This window comes from Acomys minous (assembly GCF_964271855.1).
Source record: "Acomys minous genome assembly, chromosome: 14".
Lineage (NCBI taxonomy): Eukaryota > Metazoa > Chordata > Mammalia > Rodentia > Muridae > Acomys > Acomys minous.
The window spans coordinates 182,038-195,345 of record NC_140496.1 but is presented as its reverse complement, the minus strand read 5'-3'; the positions used below and the strand labels follow the sequence as shown (position 1 = coordinate 195,345).

At 39.4% G+C, this 13,308-nt stretch overlaps 1 protein-coding gene across 3 annotated transcripts in view; it reads right to left on the bottom strand.

Annotated features, from left to right (window-relative positions):
* CCDC7 (coiled-coil domain containing 7) overlaps positions 1-13,308 on the bottom strand; it is a 171,496-nt gene that overhangs the window by 2,885 nt on the left and 155,303 nt on the right. For all 3 annotated transcript variants that reach the window (XM_084756142.1, XM_084756143.1, XM_084756144.1), the window contains 3 exons: positions 10,650-10,748; positions 9,056-9,151; positions 5,197-5,292 (listed from right to left, as the gene is read on the bottom strand). In XM_084756142.1, coding sequence (XP_084612268.1) covers positions 5,210-5,292; positions 9,056-9,151; positions 10,650-10,748 — 278 coding nt within the window. In that variant the 3' untranslated portion in view covers positions 5,197-5,209. The remainder of the gene's footprint in view (positions 1-5,196; positions 5,293-9,055; positions 9,152-10,649; positions 10,749-13,308) is intronic.

Sequence of the window (13,308 nt, the reverse complement as noted above, 5' to 3'; positions counted from 1 at the left end):
AGTCCAAAATGGTCTACTCCTGTTTCTATTACCCTCTTTTCTCTCCTATCTAGGATAGGTGGGTTAGAAGTGAGGTATAAGCATTAAAGAAGCCCAAATAAAGTAGGTTTGGAAAAAGTCAAAGCCTACATATTTCAGCTTCCAAGACTCATCAGTCAAATGGCTCTACCTTGACTGGCAGTTGCATTGGGCTAAGATTTTTTTCTTACTATGTAAGTGGTTAGTTTACATGGATATATAAGATGTAAACAATATTTTTACAGTGAAAGATCACAAAGCATAGGAACTGCATCAAACGTATCTTTTACATATTTCTAGTAGAAATTCATTTCTTTATTGATTTTTCCCACAAAACCGTGGCACTATATTAGACTAGCATAATTACTTCAGTTCATTTGTTTTGTCTTTACCTTGTGTGTATGTCTGTGTATGCTCATATGTAGTTACAAGTGGCTATAAGCTGCTTAACATGGGCACGGGAAACCAAACTTGGGCCTGATCCAAGAGTAGCAGGTACTCTTAACTGCTGAGCTATCCCATTTCTCTCTTTTGTTCTTTTGTTTGTTTTGCTTGGTTTGGTTTTTTTGTTTTTTTGAGACAGAGTTTCTCTGTGTAATAGCACTGGCTGCCCTAGAACTCTCTTTGTAGACCAGGCTGGCCTCAAACAGAGATCGCCTCCTGCTTCCTGGGTACTGGGAATAAAGGTATGTACCACCACACCTAGCCCGTTTCTCTGTTTCTTATTGGGGGAAAACTAGGTTCAAAATAGTCAGCAAGTCTAAAATTTATGTCAGTGATAGTCCAGATTAGATTCAGTATAATTACATCCAGTATTTATACTCCTTAGGAATGTTCAAAAGCATTAAGTTGACAAAAGTCACATCTTTTAAATCCTTGAAAGTTGACTGCAATATTTAAACATTAGTGATTTGAACAGGGTGAATACTTTCTTTACTTGTGACTTAAATTTATTATTATTTATTTCAATATTTCAGGGTCTTGTCATGACAGGGAAGGTCTCTAAAACTGAACTACATTTATTCCCAGGTGTTTACTTGTGATTGTAAAGTAATTAGAACTTTTAAAATTATAGGGGGCTATCATGAAATGATAGAATCCACCTGCTGCCGTCTTTGAAGGACTCTCATGATCTGTTTCTACCATGTCCATCAGGGGCCTTCCACACTGCTGTTCCATAAGCACCGTCCACTCACATGGCATCCCACACATTGGTTCCTATGGCACTTTGCCTCACTGTGTCTATGAACATCTTTATGCTGTTTACTCTTGGGATTCTTTTTCTCAAGTATGGATGTGCAGCAGGTTTTCATGGAATATTATTTAATGCTAAAGAAAAAGTATTTAGTTATTTAATTTCACAGTATTAAACAACATTGTTATTATATTTGGTGTCAGAGAAAACAGGATACACAGTCAAACAAGCAATGGAAATGGAGAATGGTGTGAGTCTGAACGCATAGCATCTGTAGGAATGGTGCAAGAGCATTCTTTTGTTGTTGCTTTTCTTTTTTGTTTGTTTGTTGAGACAGGGTTTCTGTGTGTAGCTTTGGCTATCTTGGACATGCTCTGTAGACCAGGCTGGCCTCAAAAGTCACAGAGATCCACCTGATCCACCTGTGTGTGCTTCCTAGGTGCTAGGATTAAAGACGTGTGCCACCACACCTAGCAATAAAATATTTTTAAAAAGAGGATCAAATAGAAGAAAACAACAAAACAAAATCTGAATCTTTAAGGAGATAAGTGAAAGACTCAAAATAATATTAAATGGAGCTGTTTCTCATGTGATACATACAATCCATTGATGATGTCTGTGTGAACACCCCTTTCATCTCTGTACTGCCTGAGTGATGTGAGCATTTCTCCACATGGCCATCTCTATGTATGCCTTCTTTTGAGAAATATCTCCAGATCGTTGTCTGTTCTCAAGTTGGCCTTACTGAAAGACATGCAGTTTGAGCATGGACTGCAGATCATATACTGGGCTGCAGTGATGTGTTTCCTGCTTGTGAGAGCCGAGCTATGATCAAGTCAGACAATATGTTTTTAGGGAACAGATTCTGAGTGATTCTTCTTCAGTTCAGAAGCAGATAAGTCTTATGACTGACACATACCAGACACACACGCAGCCATGCACACACACACACACACACACACACACACACACACACACACACACACACACACACGAGAAGAATAACCATGAGAGGGTTAGGTAAGCCTGTGTGGAAACTCTTGAATTGCTTCAGTTTCTCTCTAAATTTGAATTGATAGAAATAGAAAAGGTTAAATATCTTATCACACTTTCAGCAATATAAGGGAATTAATAGAAAATGGACACGGAAAAAAGATTATTTCATAGAAAAACAAAATGGCTGTCTAAGATAGACCTAGTTCCCATTGAATATAAACATCACTGAGGATCAAAACCCCATTCTCTAATTATTTTTAATAATTTAAATTATTATTATTCCTTTTTTTCCCATTTTTCGAGACAGAGTTTCTCTGTGTAGCCTTGGCTGTTGTAGACTCACTTTGTAGACCAGGCTGGCCTCGAACTCACAGTGATCCTCCTGCCTCTGCCTCCTGAGTGTTAGGGTTAAAGGTGTGCGCCACCATGCCTGGCCCTATGACTTAAATTATTAATACTTAAAATTGTACATTAAATATAGCATGAAATGGGCCCTCTTGGCTATTCCTAAGTGAACAGTTAGGCACATGAGGCTTTTACCCACCACGTATGTCCAGAACTTCTTATCCTGTGAAACACAGAAACTTTATGCCTATTAAATGGTCCCCAAGCCAAAAGTTCCTGCTAGCCAGCACCCTGCTGTTTTGTATTTGTGAATTTGCCACTTTGATTCTCATATAAATGGACGACTGTATACTAGTCCCTGTGGGGCTGGGTTATGGGTATCGTGTTGTGACATGTGTCAGGATTTCTTTCCTTTTTAAGCTAATACACCATTCTCTGTATAGTGCTCCATTTCATCATTTACCAGTCAACACTTGGGACCTAATGCTGAAATGAACATGGTTATACAAATATCTACTTGTGCTCTTGATTTCAGTTATTTTCTATATATATCAAGAGGTGAAGTTAGTGGGTTTATCATGTGGTAATTCTATTTGAAATACTTTGAAGAACTTCCACATTGTTTTCCAGATATTATGTACCATTTTTACCTTCCTACAAGTAGCCACAGGGGTTTCAGTTTCTTGACATCCATGATAATATTTTTTCCTTTTCTTTTTTCTTTCTTTTTTTTTTGGGGGGGGGTTGGTATTGAACATAGGGTCTTGTCTACACTAGGCAAATGCCCCACAACTGAGCTACATCCCTCTCCATTCCTCTTTTTCTTTTAAACAGGGTCTCACTAACTTCAACAGGTGAGTCTTGAGCTCACTTTGTAGCTCAGGCTGTGATTGAACTTATAATTTTCCTGCCTCACTCACCCTAGTGAATAGAATCACAGTCTTGCACCCAAATGCTCATTTTATTGTTTTTTCTTTTCGCTCTCCACCTCTATTCCTCCTTTTGTAGACAGTAACCATCTGATGGGTACGATGTGCTGTCTAACTGTAGTTGGGAGTTGTATTTCCATGGTCATTAGTTATATTTAACATGTATGATGGTTGGTTCCAAATTACAACTTGCCACATGTCTCAATTGAGGATTATTAGATTAGATTGACCTGTGGCATGTATGCAGGGGGATTGTTCTGATTATTAATTGACTCATCCCATTGTGGTTGTCACCATCCTCCGGTGGAGGGTCCTGCGCTATATAGGACAGGAGAAAAGTAGATGAGAACAAGCAGGCAGCAGGGGGCATTCATTTCTTTCTGCTCTTTCCTGAGGATATAGTCTGACCAGCTGTCACTGTGGTTTTTCTGAAAATAGGGACTATAACCTTGAACTGTAAACCAACCACACCTGTTTTTCCTTACACTGCCTTTGGTCAGTATATTTTACCAGAGCAACAGAAACAAAACTACAACACTATGTATTCATGTGGTTGTTGGCTACTTGTGGTATATTCTTAGGAGGAATGTCTCCAGGAGGACTAGTTTTATTTAAGTTTTGTAATGGCTGGGCTTTAGGCCTTTATTAATATACAAAGAGCCAGTAGTGATGCACACCTTTAGCACCAGGCAGAGATAAGCAGACCTCTGAGTTTGAGGCCAGCCTGGTCTATATAACGAGTTCAAGGACATTTAGGACTATATAGTTAGACCCTGCTTCAAAAATAAAAATAAAAAAACTAAAACCAAAGAGGTCAGGTAGATAGTAGAGGACCAGTGGAGGGGGTAGATCTTTGAAGGAAGGTGGAATAACATATAGTGTTTTTAAAGAGATAAAGGGAAAATCTGAATAAGAGGATTAAAAGGGGAGGAGTGAGAGAGCAGGGAAATGGGGAGACTGCAGGAAGAGGAAGCCAGCACTAAAGGCCTTCTGCAAAGCCCTGTGGGCAACACAGTGCTGTAGAAGCTTCCTAAAACATATACAAAAGTTACTTGGATAACATTACCATTTGACAATGCCCCCATTGGGATATGTTTCCAAATAAAACCTCCAATATTAGGAATGGATTATATCTTGTTGAGTCATTGTCCCAACCTCTCCCCCCCCCCCCCCAAACATCACAGGCTATTGCCAGGGCTACTGGTTCCCCTCCACAACTAGACAGTAAGGCATCTTATTGCTGAAGACACCACTTACTTATGCTAGCACTCTTCTAAAAGCTTTACTCCTATTAACTAGCCTGGCTGACCAGTGCATCTTTCAGTGCTCATCACAACTTTCTCCTTGCAGTAGTGGTAATTAACACAGACAGTGGTAGTTATTACACTTTTGATTCTATTTGCAACAACAGAAATATAGAGGCGACATGAAAAGGAGCCACTGAGGAGGTATGACATGTTCTATTTTCAGAATATCATGCAGAAAATTAAAGGTTTGACGGTTGAAAGAAATTGATCAGTTTAACTAGGCTGGAGATAGGAAGGATCTGTGCACAGGGTTCTGTTACTGCACACAGCCATAAAGCCCCTCACGTATCTATTTACAGGAAACATTCAGGTTTGTTGGAAGGGCCCACACTTAAGGACACTGGTAAATAGAACAATGGGGATGAGACTTCTGTGTCACACATCTGGATAGCAGCGAGTCCCTTACCTTGATGCACATGTTACTTTGTAGCAGAAGTTGAAATGTGAAGACTTCTTAGAAGTTGAGCACCTTCATCATCTAAGTTTATAGGTTTCAACAGATCTGGGCGAGGGGAAGAAACGCAATTATTAATATCAGAAATAAGCTAATTTCTAAGGTAATGCTGTTTAGGTAAAGCAGCTTAATCATCAAAAGTGGACTGTGTCTGAATAATCCTTGCCTGGTAGTTGACAAGAGCTAGTGAGGAGCCGGGCATGGTGCCACACTCTAGTAGTCCCAGCATGCTCGGCGGCAGAGGCAGCCTGGCCTACAGAGTGAGTTCCAGGACAGCCAAGGATACACATAGAAACCCTGTCTTGAAAACCAAAACCAAAACCAAAACCAAAACAACCCAACAAACCAACCAGCCAAACAAAAAAGAGCTAGTCAGGGAAAAAAGAAGAGTTGGGAGTGTCAATGTACATGTATAGTCCCAGCATTTGGGAAGCCAAAGTAGAGAGATGTAGTGTGTATGTATATATGTGTGGGTTTTTGTGCACACATGTGCCTGAGGTGTTTTTGTGTGTTCTTCTGTCTTTACTCCATCTTGTTCATTAAGGCAATGTCTATTGATCAAACTCAGAGCCAGTCTATATGGCTAGTCTTAATAGCCTGCTCTGGAAAGCCAGTCTCTGCTCTGCAACCTGGAATTACTGATGTCTGGTCATGAGTTTGCTGCATTTTACAAGGGTTTTGGGATTTCAATTCTGTAACTCTTTCTAGAATCATTTCTGCAGCCCTCGAAATAGATTTTTTTCTAGCTCTGCACCATTGCTAATGGCCGGCTGATGCTCTGAAGAGGTCCAGGGTAGGGCCTTCCAGTTTGCTTCATCTCTTGGGTCTTCAGAGCTGATGGTTCAGGTAACTGATCAGGATTGAAAGAAGGAAGAGGAAAAAGAGAGCCTAGGGTTTCTTCTCTAGGGACTGGCTGCACTGTGGCTGGGGAAGAGATTTTAAACCGACCACAATTTTCCTATGGCTGAGGCTGTGAAAGTGGCTTCTAGCCAGGAACTGCAGGGGGGTCATAAAAGGAGGCTCTTTGATCTGTAGATAGGCCTCTTTGTGGAGATCTCCAGTAAGCGAATGCAAACTTAGGCTCATTAGCCATAGAAGGCTGATAGCCCTGAGTCTTCAAACTTACTTGTGAGTCTACAGGGAAATAAGAAAGAGAGAGGGGGGGGCAATAAACCAGGTGAAATTAGACAACTGAAGTTAAGCCTCCCAATTTCAACACTGTTTATTGTTGGTGACCGTACTTATACTTCTGAGAAAAGGGAATTACTTCATAGTCAAAAGAGGACAATTAATCACAAAAACAGATGAATTCTAAAATACAACAGGTTATGTTTTAAAGCTAAACATTTCTTATCTGGGTATCCATTCCGTAAGTTCACAGTGAGTTCAGAGTGACAAAGGCCTAAAAGTTACAAGAATATATGACTTATCAATTACGACTGACCTAATTATATATTTTCCAGCTCTTAGTTTATAATCAGTTCAGGGCAATAATTTTATCTGTCTTTCATTCTAGGAAACAGTAAATTCAGACATCTCTAGGTAGCTTCATCCCAACTTGGGTTCATGGGAAGTTTAAACCAACTTGCCTATATTTATGGTAAATACCAGGATTCGTGGTGTCATCTGGAGTGGAGGCTTATCTGAAGCCACAAATGTGCTACAAGGCTCTCCTTAGTGAGGCATCTGGAGGTCCACAAAGGTATTTATTGCAGCCATAAACTCTCCAAAACTGTTTTAGAAGATCTAAAACAATTTAACTTTTTAAACTATTTGAATCAAATCAGGAATTCCATAATCAGGGATTAATTTATCTGAATGACAAACAGTACATCCTCAAGATCCTGTAGGAAGTTTGCTCAATCAGAGCTGGTCAATACACAGAAAGTAACAGTTCACACCAATGCCAGATTTATTTATTTATTTATTTGTTTTTTTTTTTTTTTTAAGACAGAGTTTCTCTGTGCAACCTTGGCTGTTCTGGACTCACTTCGTAGACCAAGCTGGCCTTATACTCACAGTGATCCACCTGCCTCTGCTTCCCTGGGTGTTGGGATTAAGGGCATGCACCACCATGCCCAGCTATAGTGCCAGATTTTAGAGAGATGGAGCAGTGTACAATTGACAGAGTAGTCAGAGGTTGGAAGCAATTCTGGGGTACATCATGATACAGATCTGGCAAATACCAGATCACCTCCAGAGATCTCTCATGCCTACTGAACTTCCCCAAATCAATGGCTCCTGATAGCATGTCAGAGGCTGGAAGCAGTTCTGGGGTGCATCACAGTACAGACATTGCAAATACCAGATCACCTCCTAGACAGCCCATATGCCTAGTGAGCTCCCTTAACAGGGTGGCTCTTGGCACACCGTAACTTTGGGATCCTAGGGATTCTCTCAGACTCAGTAGGTCACTTTCTTTCCTAATGACAACTGATCAATGTAATTTAACCTTGCTAATATTTTGAATCCCTAAAATTTCTAGTGGTAGTAGTCAGAAAATCATTTTCTCATGCCATCACTGCTATAATTATTAACTACAGTTATCTAGAATGAATATGTAGATATCAAATCAATTAAAAACATATAGGTCCTTAATCTAACCACTACTCTCTAGGCACAAAGTGGCAGAAGAAAAAAAATATACAATGATGTTGATTGCAGAAAGGTAAAGGTGATTTAAAAAGGAATTATTGAAGAACTGTGAAATATTCTCACTTCATAATATCATGATGAATATTAAGGATACGAGAGATGAAGGACACACATCAATTTATGTGTACTAGAGATAAGGGTAATCTATACATAGGATTCTGTTACTGTACAGAACTACAAAGCCTTACACACAGTTGTCTGTAGAGGAACTGTAATCCAGTATCATCCACATCCAAAGACCTTCTAAGTCTCTGTGATCTGGCTGGAATGAAGACACACCCTTACTACACACCTTTAATCCCTAACAATGGAGATAAAGTTAGTTTGTAGAAGGAAACAGCCAGTTTTGAAAGTGAAGTCTAATTTAGGGGCAGACAAAGTGATAAATCAGAGAAAGATTTGACAGAATGAGTTCAGAGATAGGATATGCTCAACTCTCGTGAGAACAGAGATGGGAAAGGGAAGCAACTTAATAGAGCAGAGAGAGAGAGAGAGAGAGAGAGAGAGAGAGAGAGAGAGAGAGAGAGAGAGAGAGAGAGAGAGAGAGAAGAAGAAGAAGGAGGAGGAGGAGGAGGAGGAGGAGGAGGAGGAGGAGGAGGAGGAGGAGGAGGAAAGAGAAGAGGTGCTTCTGCCTCCCAAATGCTGGGATTAAAGGCGTGCACTACAGCTGGCTGGCTAGGAGGCAGTTTTACTGGGACAGTTGTACAGAGACACAGGTTATAGAGAGAAGAAGATAGACACAAGTGAAGACAGAACTATCCAGGGAATGACACGGAGTCAGAAGATTAGAAAAGACTGGCAGTGTTAGTTTGAGGCCAAGTGGGGCACTTCAGTCAGAAGCTGAGAGAAGCCAGTTTGAATAAGTCAACTTGGAGAGGAGTTTTGAGCCGAAACAGCTAAGCAGAACCAGCCAGCTAGAGTTCAGAAAGAACTAGAAAGGATGAACTTATTCAGCAGTAAGCCTCCGAGACAACAATTACATCTTGTGAATAAAAGTTGCTGCCTATTTACAGTTGTATATTTGAAAAAAAAATAAAGGAACACATTCTGTGTTTGTAATATTTCCTGTATGCTGGAAATGCCCAGAGGTAGAAAGTAGTGGTACATAGACACAGTGGGAAAAGAATAGAGTTCTGTTTTCCAGTGACTTCTTTACCTTTAAACAAAAGTTTCATCATGGTGGAGGTTGACATGTGTAGAATATTCATATCTTCAGCAACTTTCTTGTCTAAGTTACTGGATTTAGATGGCTCTGAAAAGCAAGAACAAATAATTCAGTGGTACTGGATACTTAAACACAGCTTCCTTTCAGCATTCAAGCATGTAATAAGCAAGCAGGAAAAGACTTCATCCTATCAGCCTTGCCTCCTACCTGGTATTTTACTTAAGGTCATTATACAGGTACTTGCCAGATGACAATAGAAGAGAGCTGGTAGAGGTGTAGCACAGCACTAGGAAGGCTGCGGCTTATATATGGTTATCTTTCATGCTTACGTATGTGCATCATATGGTGCCCTGGACTCTCACAGTGCCAACCCTTGGCTGCTTCTTCATGACCCCTTTATGCCTTCAAAACCAGTACCACCTAGGTAACTCCTATAGGACCCAGTTTGTATACTACCAAATTCGTCTACCAGTGTAACTTACAACCTTGGCCACCTTTGGAACACAGCTTTTGTGTACTCTCAGGGTAATTCTTCCCAGAAGATTTCACCTCAGCAGTGCTGGTCTCTTCTTAATCACTGCTAAATTCTTAGCCCTAGCTGACCCGCATCAAGTCTCCAAGCACAGCAAAGGTTTCACTTTATTAGTTCTGGTATCTTGTTAATCACAGCTGATTCTTTAGCTCCAGCTAACCAAAACCACAGATTCTTCACATAAAAATCCTGGGAGAGTCTTTACTTCTCCCTGAAACTTCCAAGCCAGGCCTCCATCTTCTGCACTGATCTCAACATTCTTAGCTCCCACAGAGCATCCCACTGAGCTCTCAACACTCAATGGCCTTTCTATCCCAGGGTTCCTTTGATAATCGTTCCCTCAGCTCATTGTCAGTTCTGCCCAGCAACACCCACCACACTGATACCAACTTGTCTTAACTAAGATTTCTATTGCTGTGACAAAACACCATGACCAAAAGTACGTTGGGGAGAAGAGGGTTTGGCTTACACTTCCACAGTACTGTTCATCACTGATGGAAGTCAGGACAGGATCCAGGAAATAGTTTTCTCAAGCAATTACTGCCATAACTTAAGTATAATCATTCTATAATGAATATGCAAATACTTCACTCACAGAATCTATAGAACTGAAAGCATACATATTCTTAGTCAATAATTCCACTCACGTGCTCTACTTCGTAGATTCAAAGTAGCATAATAAAAACATGTGATAGTTTTGATCGTATTGTTAACTGTAGTCACAAGGTCAGAAATGTAAAGAAATTAAAAAATGAACTACTAAGTGTGGCACGTTCATACTTTGGAATATCACGCAGAATATTAAAGGTGTGAGAGCTGAAGGACCTGTCCATTTATCTGGGTCAGATATAAGGGAGTTGTGTGCATGTGATTCTATTACTTGCATTCTATAAAGCCTTCCATACATGAAGAGCATAGGAACAAACACACACTATGCTCATAAGACCGGTTCTATGCTGAAAGAGCCCACAGGTCAAAGACTGTGGAAAACAGAAACAATGGGAAATGAGCAGATATCCATGTCATACATCTGTTTGGCAGTGACTTCTTTACCTTTTAGCACATGGTTCATTGTAGCAGCCAAATTTGGCATCTGCAGATTATTCTTAGCTTCAACACCTTTCTTGTCCAAATTTGTAGTTTTAGATGTTTCTGAAAAATGAAAGCAATTTCATATAATGGTACTTAAATATTCCAATTTCTGAAGTACAGCTTCCTTTTCAACTATTGAAGTAAAGCACTTTAATGAGCACTGATAAATATTATTTTACTTTACCTTGCCTGGTAGCTAAGAGTATATAAAACTGCATTGTAAGGGTTAGGGTCAGGTAAGAAAAAAAGAATAGAGCTGGGAGAAGTCTCTCACACTTGTAATTCCAGCACTTGGGAGGCTGAGGAAGGTAGATCGGTTTCTTCCTGCCAGTCTGCCTACATTTAAAGAGTTACTTGGCATTGCTGTATGTAGCACTCATATCAAATAAAGATAGAATGGTATATGCAAATTTCATAGACAGAATGTTGAAAAATAGTAGGACAATAATAAAAACCATGAATGGCTTAAATAAAAATTCAGAATATTTTATTATGTGTATACATTTTTCTTTGTTTATTTTTTTCATATAAAGTGGCATTCAGGGTAATAGTAGGAGGGACTATATGAACAAGATAATTTGCATAACTCTATATGGAATTTTCAAAGAAAAACAAACAGTTCATATTCCAGGTTGAAGAGATGGGTCACTGGCTAAGAGCACTTGTTTCTTGTACAGAGGACTTGAGTTTGATTTCCCACACCTATATGGTGGCTCAAACCATTCAAACTAGTTCTAGGGGGTTGAATAGGTAGGCAGTTGGCACACATGCATGCATTTAGGCAAAATATTCATACACATAAACTAGATAAGAATTTAACAAAACTCTTATATTCCAATTATCCTTTCTTTCTAATGAGAGAATAAAAGTGTAGCTGAGGTCACTGAGACTAAGAAGACACCTGTGATGACATGGCAGCTCTGTAGAAGGAAGCCTGTCAAGCCAGCTGGAGCTCAGGGCACATGATGTGAACTCTCAGTGTTCCACTTATATCTTATACTGAGACAAAGTCTCATGCTCAGGCTAGCCTTGACCTCTATTGACAAAGCTGGCCTTGAACTTGTGATTTTCCTGCATGAGTTCCCAGGTAGCTAGGATGACAGGTATGTAACAGTAGGCCCAGTCATTTTTTTCTTCCATTTCTTCCCTCTCTGCTCCCCTTCCTGGCTACCATTCAGTGGGTGTGAAGTATATTTTTCATTGTAGTTTTGGGTTTAATTTTCCTAATGAACAGTGATATTACTCAAGTGGTCATGGCATATGGTGGGATAAATAATATCAGGACAGTAAAGATTTATGTATTTATTTTGAAGATTTGTTTATTTATTATTTATTCAGTATTCTACCTGCATGCGTACCTGCAAACCAGAAGAGGGCACCAGACCTCACTATATAGATGGTTGTAAGCCATTTGAACTCAGGACCTTTGGAAGAACAGCCAGTACTCTTAATCACTGAGCCATCTTTCCAGCCTCCTGTAAATACATTAAAAAAATAAAAAGATCTAAAAGGTTAGAGAGATGGCTCAGGGTTTAAGAGCACTTACTGCTCTTCCAGAGGACTCAAGTTCCATTCCCAGAAATTACTTGAGACAGCTCACAACCATCTGTAACTACATTCCCAGGGCATCTGAACCCTTCATCTGTACAGATGTGATACATACATGCACGTGTACACACACACACACACACACGGCAAAACATTTTAAAAATCTAAGAAAATATTATAAAATAAGAAAATATAATAAATAATATACTTATTTCAATAGTAATTTAGAATGTTAATAGTCTAAATTACCAAATAAAAGACACAGATAAGCAGCATGGATTAGCGTGCAGGCTCCATCCTTTTGCTTCCTTCTAGAAACAGATGTAACCATTAAAAATAGGCACCACTTCAAAATAAAAGACAGATGTTTTTCTAAGCATATGTATTTAGGAAAAAACTGGCATAGCTACTATAATATCAGAAAACATAGATATCAAGCCCAAAGTAGTCAGAAGGGGCAAAGGAGCTAGTTCATATCTATTAAGGGAACAACCCATCAAGAGGATTTGGCAATTCTGACCACAAAAAACAAATACAAATGTACCCAATTTCATAAGACATATACTATTCTATGCAAAGTTACAGATTAACCCTAACATAGTAATATTGGGTAACTTCAATATCAACTCTCAACATTAGACAAGTCATCTGGACAAAAACCTGAGAAACAGTAGAGATATGTGACATCATAAATTAAGTGGACCTAACAAACAACTACAGAATGTTCTGTCAAAGCACTAAAGAATACATATTGTTGCAATCAGACCATGAAGCTTTTTCCAGAATTATCAGCATATTATAAAATGAAATAAGTCTGAACAGATATAGGAAAATTGAGATAGTATTCTTTGTATGCCACCTTGCCTTCCACCACATAACAATCAAAACACTAAATGTATAGAACAAAGAATATTAAAAGCTGTAAGAGGAAAAGGCCAAGTAACATATAAAGGCAAACCTATCAGAATTATATCTAACTTCTCAACGGAGACTCTAAAAGCCAGAAGGGACTGGGCAGATATCTTCCAGACTCTGCGACCACAGATGTTAGCCCAGACTACTATACACAGCA